This window comes from Thunnus albacares, chromosome 2 (assembly GCF_914725855.1).
Source record: "Thunnus albacares chromosome 2, fThuAlb1.1, whole genome shotgun sequence".
NCBI lineage: Eukaryota > Metazoa > Chordata > Actinopteri > Scombriformes > Scombridae > Thunnus > Thunnus albacares.
The window spans coordinates 21058625-21081474 of record NC_058107.1 but is presented as its reverse complement, the minus strand read 5'-3'; the positions used below and the strand labels follow the sequence as shown (position 1 = coordinate 21081474).

General features: G+C 38.9%; 4 protein-coding genes across 6 annotated transcripts; 2 read left to right on the top strand and 2 right to left on the bottom strand.

The window, feature by feature from the left end:
* The first annotated feature begins 718 nt into the window (after positions 1–718).
* On the top strand, positions 719–9403 carry LOC122996771 (RILP-like protein 1). Of its 2 annotated transcripts, XM_044372446.1 has the most exons (9): positions 719–1211; positions 2193–2343; positions 3989–4107; positions 6005–6280; positions 6409–6645; positions 6899–6925; positions 7533–7699; positions 7795–7893; positions 8347–9403. In XM_044372446.1, exons 1-9 carry the CDS (start codon positions 921–923, stop codon positions 8435–8437), a joined length of 1458 nt encoding a protein of 485 aa, XP_044228381.1. In that variant the 5' UTR covers positions 719–920; the 3' UTR covers positions 8438–9403. The 2 variants fall into 2 exon arrangements, with proteins under 2 accessions (XP_044228381.1, XP_044228389.1); XM_044372454.1 differs by lacking the exon at positions 6899–6925.
* Positions 9404–10451: 1048 nt separating this feature from the next.
* Positions 10452–13453, top strand: rilpl2 (Rab interacting lysosomal protein-like 2). The gene is made up of 4 exons (XM_044372401.1): positions 10452–10923; positions 11025–11176; positions 12432–12554; positions 12984–13453. The coding sequence occupies exons 1-4, from the start codon at positions 10630–10632 to the stop codon at positions 13003–13005; spliced, it is 591 nt and encodes a 196-aa protein (XP_044228336.1). The 5' UTR covers positions 10452–10629; the 3' UTR covers positions 13006–13453.
* Positions 13454–14156: 703 nt separating this feature from the next.
* kmt5ab (lysine methyltransferase 5Ab) lies at positions 14157–19202 on the bottom strand. Of its 2 annotated transcripts, XR_006407077.1 has the most exons (9): positions 19039–19202; positions 18749–18852; positions 17393–17540; positions 16887–17097; positions 16698–16785; positions 16352–16411; positions 15797–15987; positions 15343–15443; positions 14550–14758 (listed from the first exon to the last, which is right to left on the bottom strand). XR_006407077.1 is itself a non-coding variant. In XM_044372385.1 (8 exons), exons 1-8 carry the CDS (start codon positions 19046–19048, stop codon positions 14548–14550), a joined length of 1023 nt encoding a protein of 340 aa, XP_044228320.1. In that variant the 5' UTR covers positions 19049–19200; the 3' UTR covers positions 14157–14547. The 2 variants fall into 2 exon arrangements, 1 of the variants encoding a protein (XP_044228320.1); XM_044372385.1 differs by lacking the exon at positions 15343–15443 and having other exon boundaries at positions 14157–14758; positions 19039–19200.
* Positions 19203–20313: 1111 nt separating this feature from the next.
* On the bottom strand, positions 20314–22326 carry mtrfr (mitochondrial translation release factor in rescue). Its single transcript, XM_044372371.1, has 2 exons — positions 21841–22326; positions 20314–20785 (listed from the first exon to the last, which is right to left on the bottom strand). Exons 1-2 carry the CDS (start codon positions 22102–22104, stop codon positions 20555–20557), a joined length of 495 nt encoding a protein of 164 aa, XP_044228306.1. The 5' UTR covers positions 22105–22326; the 3' UTR covers positions 20314–20554.
* Positions 22327–22850: the final 524 nt, after the last annotated feature.

Here is a 22850-nt window from a genome sequence, read left to right as displayed (position 1 = left end):
TATATAGTCCTACTATAAACCTCTCTTACCTTTCATGTTAACAAACTGCTAACATGTTAATATGGCTTAAATTTTTAATAAATTCAAAGAGCATTATTTATTTCCTCTTTATTAGGTCGCCTGTATCCCAGGTTACTAATTATGGATGTGATATTATAAGAGCTCTTATAATACATCTTATAATACATCCAGGTTACTAATTGAGTGCTGGGATATTTTAAAAGCTGTCTGATGCACACAGAAGGTAATGCTCAACATATCATGACATGCGCAGTAGGGTTTTGAGACAACGTGGAGGGAGGGCTGCTGCCTTCAGAAGCTGTTGTAAATACCTGGTATGACGTTCAGCAACGCACAGGAGTATTTGTTTATACTCAAAACAATGTATAATTGCATAATGATTATTATATCCGTACTGCTTGTCATTCTGTGGCAACATTAAGCACTGTTATTCCAACTATCAGAAGTTATCTCTATCGCATATGCCTTATTTGTGTAGGTATTTGCCTGCTCTTTCTTAGCCAAGTAGCACAAATGGCACTTTCTATAAGCTTCTATAGCTATAATAGCCGATTGGCTTATATGACTCAAACACAAGGCCATAGCTGCCTCTATTATTTATACACAGACTCGCACATAGCTACGGTATGTGATCGTGGTATTTGCGTTATAACCGTTGAAAGTTAAATGTACGAGTTTTTCGGGGATCCTGAACGCAGCATTAGAAGTAACACAGCTACGGACGTTGGCGAAGTTTAAACTGTCAACAAACTGAGAGAGCAACTTCTCTCCGTGTCCACACACGCCTCGGCTGGCTTGTTTAAACTAGTTTGTCTACATTAAATGTCAGTCAGGTCGGAGTTTCAGAAGAGACAGAGATATGTTAAATGTTGGAGTAGTAAATAAAGCAGAGTATATTCATGGAAACCTGCGTAATGTCAGCGCTGGACAGACCCGCCGCGGAGCTGACGGTGATGGACGTGTACGACATCGCGGTGGTGCTCGGTCAGGAGTTTGAGCGGATCATCGACAGGTTTGGCTGCGAGTCTCTAGTCGGACTGGTGCCCAAAGTGGTGCGCGTCCTGGAGCAGCTTGAGACGTTGGTGAGCCGCGGAGCCGCGGGACAGGAGGCCGAGGAGCTGCGGAGGGAGCTGGACAGACTGCGGCAGGAGCGGAGCGACAGATACGAGCAGGAGAAGAAGCACCAGAAGGTCGGTGTGTGTGTGTGTGTGTGTGTGTGTGTGTGTGTGTGTGTGTGTGTGTGTGTGTTCGTTCATCTGTCTACCTGTATGTTCACCTATGTGTTTACCTGTGTATGTACTTGTGGTCTGTCAAAGGCTACTTTTGGGGACAAATTTCAGATTTAGGACCAGCTTGTCCAACTGGGGACAAAAGCCATGTTCTCAACTGGGAAAAAGATGATTTTTGGGTCAGTGGTTAAGGTTAGATTAAGGTTAGGGTAAGGGTTAGGTTTAGGGTAAGTCTCCAGGAAATTAATATAAGTCTATGTAATGGCCCCCAAAGTGACCATGATCTGATGTGTGTGTGTTTGTGTTTGTAAGTTTACCCATCTGTCTTCCTGTGTGTTTACCTGTGTGTATGAATGTTTGCCTGTGTCAGTCTGTCTGCCACTGTGTGTGTTGTGACTTAAATATTAACTTGCTAAGATTGGCTGTACAATGATACACGATTTCACATCTCAAAATTGCAAGAAAAAACATACCTATATGATGATATGCAGCAAAGCTACAAATCAAAGTAATAAACAACCAAGAATAAATTCATGAATGAATTAATTCTGCTTGCAGTATGTGTGGTAGTCATAATAATAATTACCATAACTCACATTGACTTTTCCTTAATGTAGTGTAAGTAAGAACTGTGAAACATCCTACATTACATTACTATGCTATCATAATGATTAAGGAACAGTTAATCAATTTGTATACTTTACACTTCACATTATGGAATATTCTGGATTTTTGAGGCAGAAAAATTTTAAATATTTAATTGAAGTTAGTGAACAGCAAGATCAACAATGTTTGAGTTTGGGCAGATTTGCAAGTGACAGAAAAATCTTTGAGGAGACAAAGTTCTGTTTGTCCACTTGTACTAGTACCTTCTTTTTAAATACCAAGAGACTTGACTGTGCTGCTGTTTTGTTTTTTTTCTTTGGTGTCTTTCGTGCTTAGGAGTTGGAGCTGGTGGAGGATGTGTGGCGAGGGGAAGTCCAGGACCTACTGTCCCAAATCACTCAGCTTCAGGCAGAGAACAAGAAGCTGTTAGTGAGCCTCTCTCTTAAAGAGTCTCCTGTCACCGAGGAGGACCTGCAGAAACAGGAGGGTGGGTTGTCTGCAGCAAAGGTCAACAGATGGGTTTTGGGAGGTTTTTACAAAAAATTGTTTTTTATTCTGTTTTTGTTCCTCTAGAATTTCACAACATGTTGTGATAGGAATGCACCAATTTAACACGCTGGATTGGTATCTCTGCCGATACTGACCTTATTAAGCAGATTGGGTATCTCCCATGACGTGACCTATCCACAGTACATGCAGTTTTTGTCATTATAAAAATTCAGTGTTACTACTATCAGTTACATTGTTTCAGTAACGCTGGGCTGCAGACTCAGTGCACACACAGCATCTCTGGCCTCAGGTTACCTTACATAAAAATGATCCCACTGAGTTTCTTACTACTCATCACCACAGATTTTAAATTTGGGGAAAGAGAGAACTGGAATTGGATCAGTACTCGGTATCAGCAAATACCCGGAGTTTAAATATCAAAATCAATATCAGGAGAGAAATAGTTGGATCAGTGCATCCCTATATGGTTGATTATAGTAGATAGTGATGAACTGTCAGAGTTGATCTGTATCAATTTCAACTTTCTCATTATCCCAAAGAGCTTTTGTTTTGTAGCCAAGCATTACAGACATACCCCACCCCATTAATATACATGAGGGGGGCAAAATATAATGAACACTTTTCAATATAATGCACTTCAGTACACCACCACCACCCACTACAATCTCAATAATAAACATAAAATCATCACTTTTCTGACAATGTCAACAAAAACTGAAAATGTATACACTTCGTAAAAGTAGAATTTATAGCTGTTGCATTAGATTGTACAAATAAAGTGCTTGGTGAGTGTACTTCACAGGAATGCACCCATGACGAACAAAAACTTATCTAAATCTATCGTGAAAAATATTAAGGCTATAAAAGGATGAATACAAAAATATGTTAAGTATATACTAAAATAAGTATTAATACATGTGAAACACAACACGGTCTGTTGCCTTTTGAAGTCTTAGTATGCATGTTATCTTGTGAGGATGTCTTATCTTGGCTGAAAGTTCCAGTTCGGATCTGATCTGCGCTCACTGTGGATTTGCGTTGCGCTGATTAACCATCTGCTGTACGTTCCGCTTATTTGCCCTACGCAGTCACAAGGATTATAGAGTGTGCTGCATGTTGACATGAAAAGAGAGGCCGTGAAGGGAGGCGGTCAGGGGTTTGTAAAGGGGACTATTTTTGAAGCAGACCAAAATATGTCTCTTGTCCCTGAGACTGTCATGGTGGCTGCAGCTATGCTTACTGTCAGGGCAACAGTACACACACACACACTGCTTATAAACCATCCAAAATAAATGGGTACTGCATGATACTCTGCTCATTGAAACACATTATTTGTCTAGAAAAATGCTCAAGTCTGAAAGAGACCAGGATTTTTAAAGGCTGTGTATGTTTTATCCCTGTAGCCACAAATGGTTTATACTTCACACAATGTTTTCGATTTATCTCACTGTTGTCACCAATTGGGTTTATTTTTATTTTAGTACAGTATGAAAACCAACTTGGAGAGACATGTATGTTTTTTTGGTATCCGTTCTGTACTGTTACATGGCACAGTTGTGTATAGCATCCTATTAGATTGCATTGGATTGCATTTTGTCTTTGCTTTTCTGTGATGCCCACAGGAATGTCCGAGAAGGAAAGGCAGGTGATGAAGAAGCTGAATAACTTGGTGGATAAGCAGAGGGATGAAATCCGGGCTAAAGACCACGAGCTGACACAAAGAAATGAGGATGTTGAGGCGGTGAGAGTTTTAGACCGTTTTCAGCACACATACTGACCTTTGACAAACTATTACAGTTTTTCTCAGTTGCTTTGGTACATTTCTCAAATCATCCTTAACATCAAGGATGTACAAACAGCACCACACAATGGATTACCTGCAAAAGCCTGTAACTTTTTCTGTATGGCATATATCAATTTCACATTACTGTATGTGGCAGATTGATTGCAAGAGATTGGACAGGATTCACAGTTACGCTTTTACTGTTTGTACTGTAATTAATTGATTGACTGTGTCATTGTAATACAGAAAAGAAATAGACTGTTTTACAGCACTGCATAGCACAAAGGAAAAAATACAAAATTAGAAATGTTAACATAGGAAACACCCTTTAGGCAGAACGGTACATACAGCGCTGTGTGGGGAATTACAGTGCAGTCTTTCTACACCTCCTGACGTTCCTGTCTGTCGGGCCACAGATTCTCATCCAAATCACAACGGATATCTTCTTTTGCAATGCAGTGCGGAAATAATCTTTTGGAATGTCTTATCTGGCCTCAGCAGGCGTCTGCTGTGATGTCCTCACATGCTGCATCAATGGCAGCCAGCAGGGTCGTCTGAGTATGTGGCTGGCGATCGTAAACCTTCCACCTCCATGCTGAGTGGAACTCAATTGGGTTAAGGAATGGGGAATAGGGTGGGAGCATCCTGTAGTGGTTCGCAAACCATTGCCTGATGGTGTTTAAGTGATGGAAACTCACATTATCCCAAATTACCACATACTTTGGTACATCATCTTGAATCAGACCCCTCTCATCATTGGTAATGAGACCCCTGTAGAGGGTGTCTGAGAAGGTTAGGAGATGCTGTGTGTTGTATGGCCCTATAATGGGAATACAAGTTAGCACACCAGCTCTGAAATAGCAGCACATATATGTGATGTTCCCTTGTTCCCTCTTCGCTGGCCTGGCACATCAACAGTAGCTCTGTGGCCGATGATGTTTCGACCACACCTTTTGCCTTTGGCTATATATATATATATATATATATGAGGACACACTTGTTCTCCCACCACTTGGCTTCACCCTTTGATCAGCCTCAGCCATTGTAAAGCCATTGAGAGCGCGGTCCACAACTGTGTCCCTTATTTCATTGGGAACATGCCAATGTCATTGCCCTCTTCTACCTTTTCCTCTGTTTTGCCTCCGTACCCTTCTTCACGTAGCCTTACTCCTCTTCTTTTTCCTGGCTGTTGAACTTGTGCATTTCTTCCTTGTTGTTCTTCAATTGTCAGACATTGCAACACTGTGTTGTGTTCTGTCTATTTATGCTTGCCAGTTGAAGGTTCAGGAGATGCACCTCTGTGCTATTATAGAGAACTGGTTGACCATTGGTTGATCTAGCACTTCACACATTCCCCTTCATTAGTGAAAGTCAAGATTCACATGAGAGCAATTCATCAATTCAGGACAAAAAAAGACAAAAAAAAGTCTAATAGAAATGTATAGAAAATATGCTTGACAGATTATGACAACTGGTTCAACCACTTTGCATGTAACGATGCAATGAACTAATGCCTAGATGTTTTGGGGGTTAAGACTATTCAACAGAGAACCAGTATAATACATTTTGATCAACATGACATATGTAATTGATAATGTAGGAAACAGCAGACAATTGTACATAATTGCATGAATGTGTCAAAGCATTTGGGGTTTGTTCAAAAGAATGAGAAATTGCTTTTATGATGTGCAAAAGAGACTAGATGATGTGGAGGTTGAGAAAGTTGTTTTGAAAATTTCAATTCTGATCTGAGCAATTTACTAAAGTAACTGAGAAAAACTGTAACACTAGTTTACAGTTTACATACTGTGACAAGATTTGATGAAAAGGTTAAACAAATTCTCCCCAACTATAGCTCCAGATGCAGCAGCATCGACTGATAAGGATAAACCAGGATCTTCGTCACAGGATAGGAGTGATGGAGGGCCAGGGCAAGGCACTGATCCAGCAGCGGGCAGAGCTGGAGGCTGCTGCTCAGGTACGGCAGCAGGAGTTTGGGTCTCTGCAGCTGGAGGTGACAAGGCTGAGAAAAGAGCTCCGAGACTGGGAATTAGAGAGAGAGGTTGCTGCGATTGAGGAGACTTTTCCTTTAAGACCTAGGATGTCATCACCTATATCACCACAGATGACGGTAAGAAAAAAGAAAGTATCTTTAGCAGGCTGAAAACCATGAGTACAGTTTATCTGTAAGTAAAATGAATCAAAGTTCATCAAGTCCGGCAGGTTTTTTAGTTCCTATGTGGCTGTTTTGTGTCACAGATTCAGACCTCAGCAACAGCAGCAGCACCATCACCACCATCAACACCACCACCACCACCACCACCATCTAACTCCATCAGGCCAAAGTCAGTGTGGGTGGAGTGTGCAGGGGACCCTGGCTTCCTGGCAAACTGCTTTGAGCCCGACAAGAGTCCCTCCTCTCCCTCAAGGTCAACAAACAGAGAAAATAATGAAGAAGAGGGTGACCAAGATGAGGACACACCAGCATTGTTACAGGTAACACCTGCTTGACTCTCCCCTGTGCACAGTCCTGCAGTGATTATAGCAGAGTCGCACTATATGATTATTTATATTCAACACAAAGCGTTATCGCTCTGTTATGCTTGTATGGTGTCGGCTTCTCGACTACTTATGCAAGCGTCTCTCACGTGTGACATGCTTTCAGTTTTCACTGAAATATTCAAGATATTTTAATCATGAGCAAAGAGCCTTTTTCACACTCAGCGTATGATTTTCTGTATTCTTTCAGGAAATCAACAAATATCTTCAGTTAAAGGTACCCGGTTGACATTGTAAACATGGTTTTGCTTGTCACTTGATTGATTTGATTTATTGATTGGGACAGTGTGCAGTTTTAAACATTAAAGATGTGCTGTACTGGAGTTAGCTCGAAGCTAATTTGCATCCGTAGTCCTGAATGCAAACATGGTGAATGCATGGTCTAGCCCATGAAACATTTGCAAAAACATTTTGTAATGTTGTGAAATCTGCTTTGTTTACATCAGCTTGTGGTGTTCTTCTCTTCATTTTTGTTGCATTGCTATCTTTTATGGTACATTTCTGCCAACTGTTGATATGTATTACAACCACCACTCTGCAGTTGGCAGAAATGTGTATCACTTTAATCCCAGTGCTCCTGAAGTGCATGTGCATCCTTGTGTACATGCCTGATTATCAAAAGATTACTCTATAACGTCACTAGTGGTAAGAACTCCATGGTAGTCAAAATAAATCAGTTTACCAATTACCAACAGAAATGCAGAGCTCTTAACAAAGATTGTTTTTGTGTTTAATGGAGAATCACTGAGCTACCGGTTTCATTATTAGTGTCAGAATGTCTGTTTCATAAAGAGAGAGATGCTGAATATATGTTTTGACTGCAGAAAGCGTCAACTGATACGGAGCTAGAGGAGGAGGAGACAGACAGCCTGGAGCAGGACTCAGACAGACCTCGCTTTACCCTGCAGGAGCTGCGTGACGTCCTGCAGGAGAGAAATGAACTCAAATCTCAACTGTTCTTGTTACAGGAGGAGCTGGCATATTACAAAAGGTACGTTTTTGTTTCCAAAATTGAGATTTGACTTTACCTCAATTCCATATAACACTGATGCAAAAGTGAACAGTTACCTCTTCTGTATGCCTCAGTGAGGAGTTTGAGGAAGACGTCAGCTCCATAGTTTGTGCTCCACCTCCTCCACCATGCTCTGCTTCTACTGATCCGCCCGAATCAGGAATCAGGCGCTTGTGAGTAATAAGTCTGACAAGATCAATACACACTTTACTCCATACACCTTTTAACCAGAGCAACATCTCACTGCACCTTTTAATTCCTCCTGTGATGATCATCTTATATCTTACAAACATCATCAGATAAACATACTTTACTGGTTTTACAGGAATCAGTAATTAAAACAAACAAACAGCACTTGTCTTCATATTGTGTGCTGTTATGTTGTTTGATAGCACCACAATTAAACCCAATATGAAATTTGAAATATGGATTTTTACAAATTTGGGAAGACAGCTTACTTGGTTTTTCAGTTTCTCTTCTCAATAGTGAGTGTCACTGTGGTTCACAAAACAAACAATACTGGTCACAACAACACTTCTGATGTTTATTGTGTCTTTTTTTCCTAATCTGAATCTCTCTCCTGTCTCCACCTCATTATGTCACCTCTCCACATTTTCCATGTGCAGGATCTTCACAGCCATAATGCCGATGGTGGCAGCTGGTTTGATTTCAGATGACCCCACGCTGTTGCCCATCAGAAGACTTTCCTTTGTATGACCTTGAATTTAAACTATTGTACGATTGCTTTTATGTTTTTCCACAACTGTCAACGCCAATTTGTTTCTTTTAACATAATTTGCTAATAGTATCTACATGAATTGGAGTAATGGTTGCATTACTTGGTTATTTTACCCCAAACTTGGATGTTATTTATACATTTAAACACAGTTCGTTCATTACTTAATTTTTAATATACATTTTTGCAAGTATTTTAACTAATCTGGTAAGCACTTTAAAGGGACCTCAATGGTTGAAATGTGAGACAGCTATCCATACCTGCACAGTCTTATTTGCATTTATGACCTCTCAGGTATTTGTGGCTTCATACAAAGCCACCACCTGTCAGTGTGTCACCTTACATATCAATACAAAAACTGGACGTCTTTATTTCTTATGTTGCACATGCTGTTGTAATGTCAAATAACTCAATAACCTAACATATGCACTACATTTCTGGAAGAGAAATAACACCACACACCACAAAGTATATGTGCCTGTCCGTATGCCAAGCAAGGTCTGTGGAGTATGAATTTAGTTTTTACAAACACTTTGAAGTTCCTTAACTGTCTGTCTATAACAACGTCATGTCTCAGGAATGGGTCCAGCTGCCGTAAGACTGATAAAAGGATAAAAGATGACGTTTAAATGTATCTGATGACAAATTATTGTTAAGGTCTTGTTTCAAGGTGCAGTGAATGAGCTGGATTTTCATGTGCCTCTATTTTCCTTGAAGAGTCTTTATGAGATAATGTGCTTAATGTGAGCATAAAGTCATCCCCTGAACTGATAAAAAAAAGGATGTTACAGTATATTTGCAGCACTACGGCCTGGCACCACATGAATAAATCTATTCCAACAGTAATGAGTACTGTGACATACCCTAACTACCAATATATGCTAAGCTGCATCTGTAATTGATGTCAATTCAGAATAAAGTAATAAAGTTTTATTTGTCATCTTTTACATGTTGTTATTGTGTTACTTTCAAATATGGCTACGACAAAGAAGCTAATTATGGTAGAGGTCGTGTTAAAGGACAGGTCCACAATTTTTCAAGTGTGTCTTAAAAACAAAAGTGAGGTGTCCATGTGAACACTGAAAGAGGTTTTCCTCACTGTAATCATTCCTTATGTTCATACTGGCTATTAAAAGAGCCACTTTAAATGTGCTTTCAGTGTAAATGATGGGGGACAAAATCCACAGTGTGTCCACAGTTGTTTTTGTGCAAAAATGCATTTAAAAGTTGATCTGAAGCTTATATGAGGCTACAGCAGTCTTAGTTAGTCATATCAAGTGGATATCTGCCATATTTACAGTCTTTTTAGCATCAAATTCCCTCTTTGTGTTTCCTCGGACAGTGTTTCCCTGTTGAGCTGCGGTGGAAGTAGAGTAACAAAAAGACGAACTTTGGCACTAAAAAGACTGTAAAGTTGAAAGATATCTACTTGATTTGATTCATTTGGACTGCTGAAACTATATATTAGCTTCAGATAAACTTTTAAATACATTCTTGCACAGAAAGAGGCTTTTGGATTTTGGCCCCCATCACTTACATTGTAAGTGAATTGTTAAGGGATCTTCTAATGATCAGTATGAACAGGAGGAATGATTATGGCAAGAAAAACCTGTTTCAATGTTCGTTTAGGCACCAAAAGTTTTTAAACCCGTCCTTTAATGTTCTTAAAGTTACATTTACTAGTTTTGGCATTATCTAGACATTTGTGTAAACAAGAGCCATTTCACTCTAATAAACATAAAATAATAGCGCAGACAGAATTGAGAGAAAACCGAAACATAAAAAATATCACGTGCCTTTTCACCTGATCCTGGCATGTCTTTTAATTGAGGTGAAAGAAAAAACTGAGATCATTCACTGACACGTTTTGTTTACTTGCTTTTTGACACGGTGAAAAACGAAGCCCCGCTCATGCGGATCGAAGGGTGGGGGAGTTCTCTTGAAGCGCATGCGCTCTTTGTGCTCACCTGTCGCTAGGATACTTTGCCCTCCTCTGCCGGCGGCCCAATCACGCCATTGGTGGATGAGTGATGGGGGAAGTACTGCTCGTCTGGAAGTTTGTAACCTTCTGCCAGTAAAAGTATTGTAGCCAAGACAAAAAAAAGAAAGAATAAGTGGTTAGTCGAGCTTTGTCGACTAGTTAACTTTATAACGGTAGTCGTATAGTCCCGTTATGGAGTTCGGTGAGGAGTCGTCGCCCGCTTTAGCTTTCGAGAAGGACGCGTTTGAGCTGACGGTTGAAGATGTGTATGACATTTCCTACGTGATCGGACGAGATTTGTTGAAAATTAGCAGCACGGGCGAGGAAGTGTCAGATTTGCAGTTCAGAATAGTTCGTGTTTTGGAAATGTTCGAGACTTTGGTCAATAAGTACAACTTGTCTCTGGAGGAGCTGAAAATGGAGCGGGACAACTTGAAGAGTGAACTGGACAGGATCATCAAAGAGAGCTCCTCCGGGCAGGGCACTGTGAGTCTGCCAGCACACATACACGCACAGCTCAAGTACTCATCAGATTTTAAAAGTGGAAGTCTTAAAGATGCTTTACCCCCCTCTATCTGTTAATAAAGCAAACGGCGGGACCAAACCAGCTGGTGGTGGACCTGACAGACCCCAACAGACCGCGCTTCACCATGCAGGAGCTGAAGGAGGTTCTGCAGGAGAGGAACCAGCTGAAGGCTCAGCTCATGGTCGCTCAGGAGGAGCTTCAGCTGTACAAGAGGTGAGTAACTGACCCCTAATTCTACTCAAAGATAGGATTTATACAAGTGTCTTTATTGCAAAATCAAATTGCCAGTAGTTAAAGGACGAGTTCACAATTTTGCTAGTGTGTTTTAAAACAATAGTCAGTCAGAAAGAGGTTTTTCTTGTCATAATCATGCCTCCTGTCCATACTGACCATTAGAGGATTCCTTCATAATGTACTTACAATGTAAATAATAGGGGCCAAAATCCACAAGCTTCCTTCTGTGCATAAATGTAGTTAAAAGTTTATCTGAAGCTAATATGAAGCTTCCGCAGTCCAAATGAGTCAAATCAAGTACATATCTTTTAACATTACAGTCTTTTTAGTGCCAAAGTCCTTCTTTTTGTTATTAGACTTCCTTCCACCACAGCTGAACAGGGAAACACTGTCTGAAGAAACATAAGGAGGGGATTTGATGCTAAAAAGACTGAAAATGTGGCAGATATCCACTTGATATGACTAAATCAGACTGCTGAAGCCTCATATAAGCTCAACTTTTAAATGCATTTTTGCACAAAATGACTGTGTGGACACACTGTGGGTTTTGGCCTCCATCACTTATATTGAAAACACATTTGAAGGGGATCTTTTAATCCTCTTTCACTGTTCATATGGGCACCTGAGTTTTGTTTTAAGTCAGACTTGAAAAAATGCGAACCTATCCTTTAATTACATTGCTTAAGTGTTTCAATCTCATACATTTCATAAGAATGAGGGACACGGCTCTGTGGTGAGGCCAAACCTGCCCGCCTACAGATAGTAATACTGACACTATACAGCTCATATCAGTACACAACACACATATATGTACAAGGAATTTATACTGATATGTTTTGAACTGACATCAATTTGTTTGTACACATTCAGAAGTCTTTTTTATAGTCAGACATAAGACAGATTTTCAGAGGCTTTTCAGTCATGACTATTTTATGGTAATCAACTGGCTTATAAAAAGAAACTCTGTTGCTAATTTGTCAAATGTAACATAATTCTGAAATAAATCACATTATCAGCACCACAATTAGTCAGATATTGCAAATATCAGCAGTAGAAATGACCAGTAACAGTGTTGCTTTATTAAGATGAAAATAAGCCTCCTGACAACAACTCTGATTCTAGTGAAGTAATCAATTCCATCTCATAAATAGTTGTTTTATAGTTGGGTTTTGATGTGCAACGCTTCTATATAAAACATTCATCAGTGACTATACGGCTCTACTTTCCTCTGCAGTGGGATTCTGCCACAGGCTGAACCAGCCATGGTTGAAGTAGACCTGGACACACCAGCAGCTACAGAGCAGGGTTCTGCTGCCATAAATGATGCAAAAGAGGAGAAAACAACCATAGGCAAACTGTGAGTAACAGCCTGGTTTGCTTTACTGAATATAATTCAAAGTATGTGCAGAAAACAAACAAGTGATCTATAAATAATGCTAAGTGTTTATTTCTAGCTGTACACCAGTTTGTAGATGTACACCTCAAATGGCAAACACTCAAGAACATTTGAAGCAGCTACCACATGACGCTGTGTGAGGGACTTTGCTCCCACAGCCTCCTAATGATATACTTGTGACCAAATGAATTCATGCTGATGCTGAGGATGTCTTTGTGAGCAGCAAATGAGAGAGAGGTTGGAAACTGGCAGCGCATCTGCCAAACTGCTGCTGCCGTTGTTAGTTATTCCAGTCTGCCATGACTCAGTGTTGCTTGTGCCGGGCAAATGTGCTCATAATTTACGAGGAACAAACTCCTCAAACTAACTCTGGACCCCTTCTGTTTGTAGGTTTTCATTCAGGCGAAAATGAAACAAACCAACTGACAAGAACCAACCATGTAGAAGACAAACAGGATTTGTTGGCACAATTTTCTCTCATCAGTTAACCACTTTTATATTGTCTATTTTTTACAATGTGTATTTGTCAATCTAACAAGCACTGTATTTAATACCAGTGATTTTCACCTAAGATGGTCTATAGTGATACAGAGTAGCAAAAATATATATCATGTTGAAAGTTTGATAAAGGTATCAAATGAACCGAACTGGAAAGTATTATGTAACTGGTATTGATGATTACTCTGAGTGAAGTAACTCAAAATTAAGTTATTTATAGACTTGGAAATGTAATTTTTTATAAATCTAAATTAAGTCTTTAAAGAGGCATTGTGTTGTTCCAGTAATCTAAAACATTTTCCCCGCTTTCTTTCACCCCTCAAGATGTAAAAAAACAATAAAATGGCTTTCATGTATTTATACATTTTAGTATTTGTGAGACTTTTTTTATTCCTGGCGATGAATATTTAAAAAAGAAGCTTTTTAAATGTTCTTTCACATTGATGTTGCAGGTTTTATTTCTTATCTGATTTCTCGTCAATGTAGACACATCTGGATTTAGGGGTTTCATTTTTAGGTATCAATTTATTCAGGTCATCTACTGATATTTTTCTCACTGAACGCAGAGCAGAGTTGATGAATAAAGCACAGCAGCAAATATGAATAGAATTCAATTTTAGTCAATTTGGTCTAAGTGTGACTCAAAATGACTTCACTTAAGTCGTATTCATATCATTTAACCTTGAAGCTGCAGATTTACTAAATCAAATTGACTTCAACAAGAGTCCACTCATACGATGTTGAACATGTCAGAATCAGGCTTTAGCTTAAATTGTTCATTACCGTGGATTTTGCATGTTTAAAAGGTCATTATTACCGCCGTCCTGCTGCAACATAATGTACATTTTTGTGTCTCACGGATACAATGGAAACTTTAGTTGAAGGACAATATGCACAGTGTCAGTAGTCACACCATACTGACCTCAGTTTTGCAGTTACTTTGCAATACTTGCATGCTGCATTTTGGCGTGATTGTAAACATGACATCAGTGGAGGAGGACACCATCTTAGTGCGTATATTATTAAATTAATTTCTCAGATCTTCACTATTAACAAGGCTACAGCTGGAATGAAAACTCATCTGTGTTTTATTCCTCAATTTACAGCACAGGTAATAATTTACAATAGTGAAATTGAATTGTCAGAATTATATTCATCACTAACGGAAACCCCTCCCCAGATAATGTGTAACATCACTTATCCAGGAGAAACACTCTTCAAGTCTGAGGCATCGATATGCTACAATTAGATAAGAAAAAAAAATAAAATCATGATAAAAACAGCTGCACAAATACACTTTCATGAGCAGAACCCTACATTTAAAACAAACCTTTTTTTATACTTCATAAAAAAGTATTTTGAAGACGGCTCATCTGTAGCATCTTTTATACAAAAGATGAACAGGACAGCAGTGGGTACCAATTCACTGGAAACATGAGAACTTGTGGTTTAGGATTCAATATTTGAGCCAAGGGTGAGCCGAGATCGAGGCTTTACTCCGATCACCGTAGTCGTATAGCAGCTCTTCCTCTGCTTCGATGTCTTTGGACGCCACTAAGATCAGATGAGGGGTTCCATCGATGGCGTGAAGCCTCGTCTGGCAGTTGCCGGTTTTACTGTGGTTTATCAGTCTTCCGTAACGGCTTGTTTCCTTTGTGGCGTCCACACTGTGACACGTAAACACATGAAGATTAAACTGTCGCCACAACACAAGACGGGTATCGGCACTGCAAGTCAGTCTAGAAACAACAGCTGAAACAAACAGGCTGCAACTATTTTGCAGCCCCCCCCCCAAACAAAAATGGCAGACATTTACTGGTTCCAACTATGGATTTACTGCTTTTCTTTGTCATATAGAATAAACTGAATATCTTTAGGTTTTTGGACCTTATATATATATATATATAAAACCTAAAGATAAAACCTATATATAAAAACCTAAAGATATTCAAAGAGAGATTTTATATATATATATATATATATATATATATATATATATATATATATATATATATATATATATATATATATATATATATATATATATATATATATATAATAAAAATAATCCTTATTTGCAGCCATATACCTTTCCATTTTCAAGTCTCCTGCAATGTCAGACTTACAACACTTTCTTTTAACCACTGGCAAGAACTAATTCTCCAACACAGTCTAGTCTCTTTTTTTTTTCATGTCAAAAGTCCACCTTGCACCTTGTGTGTTTTTTGCTTTCTGAATAAATGTTGCCAACCTGAATCTTGAAAGCCTTCTTTGCATTAAAGCACACCAATCCTTCATCATCCCCCAATGAATCAGACAGATTTTAACTCGTTATGGCTGGAAAGGTGGAACCTATAACATTAATGGTGATTCCATTACATCAATTGTTGCAATGCAGTGCAGCAAATAACAGAGTTATTTGCTGCACTTGTGTTTGACAAGTCAACATATCTGCTGTGAAAAAGGTTAGTATTTTTCTCCCCTGTCATTAAATGGCTCTGTGCCCTGCAGTTTAGGAGAAAGTCTTCAAAGACAGTAAGTTTCATTTTTTGTGACCATGAAAAACTTTTGCCAAAGTTTGAAGCCACAGGAAGTATGAGAAAAAGGTTGATAAATTCCCGAGTGCTCAGTACAATTCGGAGAAAGTCAACAAACTGAACAAACAAAGTAAACAAAATGAACTAAGTGGAGACATTTGGACTCACCAGTACGTTCTGGATTGATACTGGAAGTAGTACATGTAACAGCCTGTTTGGGGATCCTGGGCATACTGGGCCTCTCTTACTTTAGCCTCAGCTAGGTCCAGTAGTTCTCCATGATACTCCACAACAAAGTCTCCCTTCTTGAAGCCATTCACAGCAAAAACCCCTCGTCCTTTGCCCTCTATGTGTTTCACCTGTTAACATTCAGAAGCAACAAACAAGTGTTGAGTTAAACTGAATTACCAGCGTTCTACCTTCAAAAATGTTTAACAAAATTAGCAACTACTGAGTACTAACCACGTGTTATATTACAAAGAATATGTTCAGGGGAAAATATACTGTTCTTTCAATTAAAAATCTTCAGTGTACCGATCTGCCTTTGATGAACTCTGTTGTTAGTACTTTGTACTATATTCAGAAATGTGTTTAGCATAATGAAGATTAACTCCATGATGTTCTACTGTGTTGTTGTTGGTTATGTAACACTGTATGTTGCCGACAGTTGCCAAAACATTTGTACTGAAAGCGACCCGTTGCATTCAAATCATTGAATGTTACCTGCAGTCCGTCTTCAATGCCGTTCTTTATCAGGTCGTCAATGTGTTTGTGCTCTTCATTCTGTTGACAATTTGAGTGAATGAATCAAAGTTATTCTTTCACTTATGGTAGACTTTCATAATCTCTAATTTATAGAAAGTTACACACCCCAAAAAAACAAACAAACAAACAAACAAACAAAAAAAAAAAACACACACACACAAAGCAAAACATCTGAACTTGCAAACATCTTAATTGCAGTTACAAAATGACAATGTATCAACTTTGTGGAAAATGCCAATTGTAATAATAATAATAATAATAATAATAATTCAACCTGCCATAACAATTAATTGTTCGTACAAACCTTTAACTCTTCCTTTGTTCTTCTGTTACTCCGTCTGATTGGATAATAGTCTGTGACCTTTCTGTTTTGGGGAGCTTTATTCTCTGTCCTGAAAAGAGAAAACATTATCAAAGTAATGAGAGATTATAGTTGTGCCCCCCCCCCCCCCCCCCCCCAACTGAGACAGACATGTTGGCTTTGTGCACCCACTTTTTCGCTCTGGGTTTGCGAGCAGTTAGACTCCGAGATTTGGATTTTGAAACGTTGCTGTCTGCTGCAGACCTGACGTTTGTGTGCGAGGTGGATTCTTTTTGCTCCAGTTGGTCAGTGGCTTCATCTTTGATCCCATGACTGTGACAAGCCATCTCAGCCCTCTGCTCTTTGGACTCATAGCTGTCAGGTTTTATTTCATTAGGCATGTCTAAAAATGAGAAAGACACTAAAATTCAACCTAAACATTTGGCCATAATCGAGAGAATGAGGTTCCCTTAAAAAGAAAGAGTTAAGTTGTGTCATAAGATAGTGGGTCAGTGAACACTGCTACTATTCACATGCACAGGAATTTTTTTCTGTGCTCCACGTGGATCTGCTGACCGTACGGTAACATTGGGGTCAAAAACATCACGACTGGGAGATTACATGTAATAGAAATTACCAAACAGCTGCAATTCTGATCAGTCAAATTTTACAGTCTTGACAGTGAATTAGGTACTTACCTTTTTTCAGCTTGGACGTGTCAAGGTTAGTGGCATCAGATTCATTTCCTTCCTGGATCAACACGCTTGAACTGTCACTCAGAGGGGATCTAGGTTTGCTTGGACTCCTCAGAATCTGGAAGAATGACTGTGCTTTGGATACACCATCCTGCAAAAAGAATAATATTTACCTTGGTGAAACAGTGAAAAACCCCTCTACATTCACAAGAGTAATACACATACGGGTAACCAGGTTACAGAATGCAAATCTGATGAGATACGATCAATGAGATACGTCATTTATGAGGCTGCGTTCAGAACCATATAGCTGGGGTAAACTGTATTTATTGACTTTAGGATGGAAAAAAAACAAAGCACCCTTATAATGATCCTATTCCTGCTCCCAACATGAATGTGAATTAATAACTTTTCCCAAATTTGTATGTGCCAGTATTGTATGAATTTAAAACTGCTCTATGTCTGAAATCAGGTGCGGTGCCTGAAAACTTAAAGCGCTGCTCTGCTCTTTGGATCACTTGTTGTATAAACATAAGACAGGTTTAGATAATTCCTTCAAACGACACATGAGTCACAGAAAATATGGTGAACAGATTGCAAACTGATGGAGATTTCACTTTTCTTCTAGACAACTTCAATCTATAGGTTGTTTGCTTCTTTGTGGTAACAGTAACAACTCTGGCTGGTGGGTCTGTATTAATAAAAGAGGTGTTCAGGTACCTAACCAGTATCAGGTGTAAAGATATTAAAATTGGTGTTGGTTAAAAACAATTTCCCTCTTACGCCAGAATCCTTAAAAAGGACAAGTTCACAATGTTTCAAGTCTCTCTTAAAAACAATAGTCAGCTACATAAATGAACATTTCTAAAGACTGTAAATGTGGCAGATATCCACTTTTAAACGAATTTTTGCTCAAAATGACTGTGTGGACAGGAGGAACAGGAGGAATACTTACAGCGAGGAAAACATCTTTCAGTGTTCATGTGGGCACCTGACTGTTGTTTTAAGACAGATTTGAAAAATTGTGGACTTATCCTTCAAGTTCAACTCTATTCTAAACTTAGAGTTACCGTGTACATTTGAGTAAAACATACAACTAAACTTCATAATTTTCTGGTGAAGTTCAATAAGGTTTCACAACTTGTGGGCAGGTTTTGCCTGAAAGACTAAACTCTGGGTACAAACATCCCAGAGGACAGTAGGAGTGAATGAATGTGTCCGTTGCTACGATGCCAAACTTGGGTAAGACCTCTTGTGAAGGTATCGCTGCCCTACGGATGGTTAAACACAGAATTTGAGAAGAAGCTACTTTGTTTCCCTTTTCCGCCACACAAAAACTGCAAAAGCGTCAAAACCTACCTTGTTAGTTGCTGGTTTGTTTTCCTTTGTGTCCTTCCCTGAGGTGACTTTATTTTCAACAGTGTCCTCAGGCTGTTTGTCGGCTCTTGGCTTACCACTCTTTCCTTTACAAACATGGAAATAAACAAATGTAAGCACTGTTACCTAATTCACCCAACATGATACAAAAACCGACGAGTTTCATTTGTAAACTACAAACTGCTACAATTATTTAAACGAAGCTGCTCCACTAGTTAGCTATCATTACGTTGAACTAGTGTAATTTATATTGTATGCAACACCTACTGTACCTTTTGCCATCTCAGTTCTCCAAATACAAGCCAAAGAAGAGGAAGAGTCGGTTAAATGTTGCCCTCGGTGTCCAGGGGCTCCTCACTGTGTTAAGTTTGTTGTTTCAGCAACGACAAATATCAGAATATCTCTTGTGTAGCATCTGTGAGAGCGTGGTGGATTTAAAAACCCTTCTGCAGCTCTCATTGGCTGTTTCGTCCGGATGGGCGGGGCAGGAAGCATGAAAGCAGTCCTCTCATTGGCCGCAGCTCTGGCCGGTCATCAATCGTATAGACGTATAATAAATATATGATCAAACGCCCCAGCAGAAGTTGTGGATTAGTTTAGCCCTGAGCTAAACCTCTCAGGCAGACACGTGCCGCCCCCAGCCTGTCACACCAAATGATTAAATCATATTAAGCATAGAAAACGAGGTGTTTTTGTCTATAAAAATACGTTGTAGAAACTGGTAATGACAATTTAAAGCGTGATTCGGTTGATTACAGTAATACTGATTTAATTAAAATGAATAATTACATATTACAGCAACGTTTTATCATTTTAGTGTCATCACTGCCATGAAAGGCAGGGTGTAGCCTGTGAAATACCTCCCTCTGGACAAACAAAGCCCAATTCAAGTGGCCGATACTACTGTCTACTCTGCTCTATTTATTTCAAGGAGAATAGCATTTTTTTTTCATGCTTTGAGAGTTCAGAAGTGACTTATGGTGTGGCAGAAAGCAAATTGCATCAATATATCTCATTAAAAGTACCACGTCTTGGGAGTAGCTACTTTGGAATAACTGACAGTATCATAAAAGGCAACAAGCCAGGTCAAATCCTATTTAAATGTTCCCCATGAGGTCATAAAATATTATATTTTGCTGACATCTAGTGACAACTTAAAACAAATAAGTGCTGCAGACAAATGTTTACCTTTATCTGTGTTTTCACTATTAAAAAGGTAATATAACATTCAGACACAATGACTGCAGTACCAGCATGGATAGGAAATTGGTGAGGACAGTTGATGGCATCAAATTCTAATATTCAAAATGCTCTTTAAGAAATGCATGTACCCTAATGAACACTGAATATACAGTAAAGTTTAATTTAAATGACCAAATCTCCCCCTAATTTAACAAACTCCGAATAGAACTCGATAACACTGGTAACTGTGGAAGTTTTTTGCACATACAAGTGGACACATTACATACTGCAGCTTTTACTTAAAGCATACACCCCCATTAATTATGGAACAACCTTCAAGCAATGAAAGATGCACTAACATTGCAAAAAATGTAGACATTTTATTTCATTTTTTTCAAAATCTCTTTCTCAGTCTCAGTATTATGCGATGCACTGCATGTATTGTAACTTTGCATGAAAGACGCTAAACAAATAAAAGGCTAATTTGATTTTATGCTGTTAACATTGCCTTTAAAGATGATGTTATTCAGTATTTGTAGACATAAAATACAAAATACAGGATCATTCAAGTATTCATGTCTTCATTTTATATTCCACATGAACATTTTAAACGGAGTCATTTCCAGGTTTGGATTCTGCAGCCAGTGCTTCTTTAAAAAGTCTTTTTCTCTCCAGGTTCTCGTTTGCCTTCCTCCTCTTCTCTTGTTTCCTCAGCTCGGACTCTTTCTTCCTCACAAGAACTTCACTGTGTTCTCCTTTGTATGAAATATCAAGTTTCTCTCTCATAATTTCCCGAGCACGTTTTCGATTTATATCCACAGATCTGGTTTGATGGCACTGCAGGGAAAATGGAGAAGATATTAAATCACCATGGTTTGTGAATTACAAATCCTTGGTTGACCAAAAAAAATATCACCCTCACAATTTTTCAAGTCTGTCTTAAACCAACAGTCTGGTGCCCAAATGAACATTGAAACAGGTTTTTCTTGCCACAATCATTCCTCCTGTTCATACTGATCATTAGCAGATCTCTTCATAATGCACTTACAATGTAAGTGATGGGCGCCAAAATCTATAAGCCTCTTCCTGTGCAAAAATGTATTAAAAAGTTTATTTGAAGCCAATATGAAGCTTCAGTCATCCAAACTAATCAAATCAAGTAGATATCTTTCAACGTGCCAAAGTCCTTCTTTTTATTACTATACGTCCACTGCAGCTCAACAGGGAAACACTGTCTGAGGAAACACAAAGAGGGGATTTTTTTGTTTAAAAGACTGTAAATGTGGCAGATATCTGCTTGATATGACTAACTCTGACTGATGAAGCCTCATATAAGCTTCACATCAACTTTTAAATGCATTTTTGCACAAAATGACTGTGTGGACACATTGTGGATTTTGGTCTCCTTCACTTACATTGAAAATACATTTAAAGGGATCTTTTAATAGCCAGTATTAACAGGAGGAATGATTTCAGCAAGGAAAACCTCTTTCAGTGTTCATATGGGCACCTGACTGTTGTTTTAAGACAGGCTTGATAAATTCTGAACCTGTCCTTTAAGATCCATTAAGTAGCTGTTCTGGAGCTTTCGATCATTATCATTTCCATTTTTTCTGAGCACTTTAAGGACTTCAATGAACTGTGAAACTCAAACATGGACACAATGTCTGTGAAGTGGTCAGAAAAAAAAGGAAATTTCAACATCTACATTTCTATGACAACTGGACATCACGTGATATGACAGAATACATCAGAACAGGTGAGCTCAAGAGTCAAGAATGAACCTTGAAACTGATTTTGGGTTCATTCACCACTAAACCTTCTATCAAACATGGACTGAGAGACACCAGTGATAACAAATACACATAGAGGAGTTTAAGAACAAGATTAACCTTCACTACAATCCCAGTGGGGATGTGTTTGAGCACCACACAGTTGCTGGTTTTGTTGGTGGCCTGTCCTCCGGGTCCGGATCCTCTCACAAACTGCTCCTCAAGCTCGTCCTCATTGAGGACAGGCAGGTCTATCAAGTCCTTTTTACCGGCTGCCAAAACACAAGTGAGTCCAGCCGGGAGCGGCCTTAACATTGGAGACATACTGGGAGAGCCTCTCCATAAGACCCGAGTGAAGCTGCACATACAGCTGATGAGTGACATCTCTTTAAATAGACTCAGTAACACGACAGAAAAAACATCAAGACAATGACTCACAGCATTACATTACGATTCACTTTATGTCACCAAGCAGACAGACTATCAATTCCCTGAATAAAATGCTTATTTCCATGCAGGTACAGCCTACTGTTCCTTGTGTCGCCGCCTGTTTACGGTCATGTCAATGTGGTCATGTTTGTGTTCCGGCCAGTCTTCTTCTGTGCTTTTTTTTGCAATACCAACGTTTAGGTGCACACCACCACCTACCGTACCGGAGTATGTAGAACAGGATCTAGTTTACATTAGTCTATAGTAATACATTAGTCTATAATACGGAAGAGGATCAGGGCCACATGTGAAAATGTATTTAAATTCAGAGATTAAAGTCAGAATTCAAGTAAAAACATTCAATCATCGGGTGTAAAGGAGACCTAATACTTTCTCCCACTCTATTAAAAAATACAATAGTTTAATCTGGACATTCAGTTGTTCACGGCAAAATGTTTGTATGTAAATTTGTGCTCAAAGGATTTCAAGTTTTACTTTATGGTCATGTATACAGCTTGTCTATTCTATACATATAAAATAGCAGTAGAAACGTAGTTTATTTACAATGAAGCAGTGAGGATGTAATTGTGTGTGCCAAGATATTATAGTCAGCATAAATGTATCCACATGTCAGGCAGTAACATCTTGAATATAAATGTGTAGCCCATGAGCACAGTATAATTGTTGTGCTGGTTAATCCC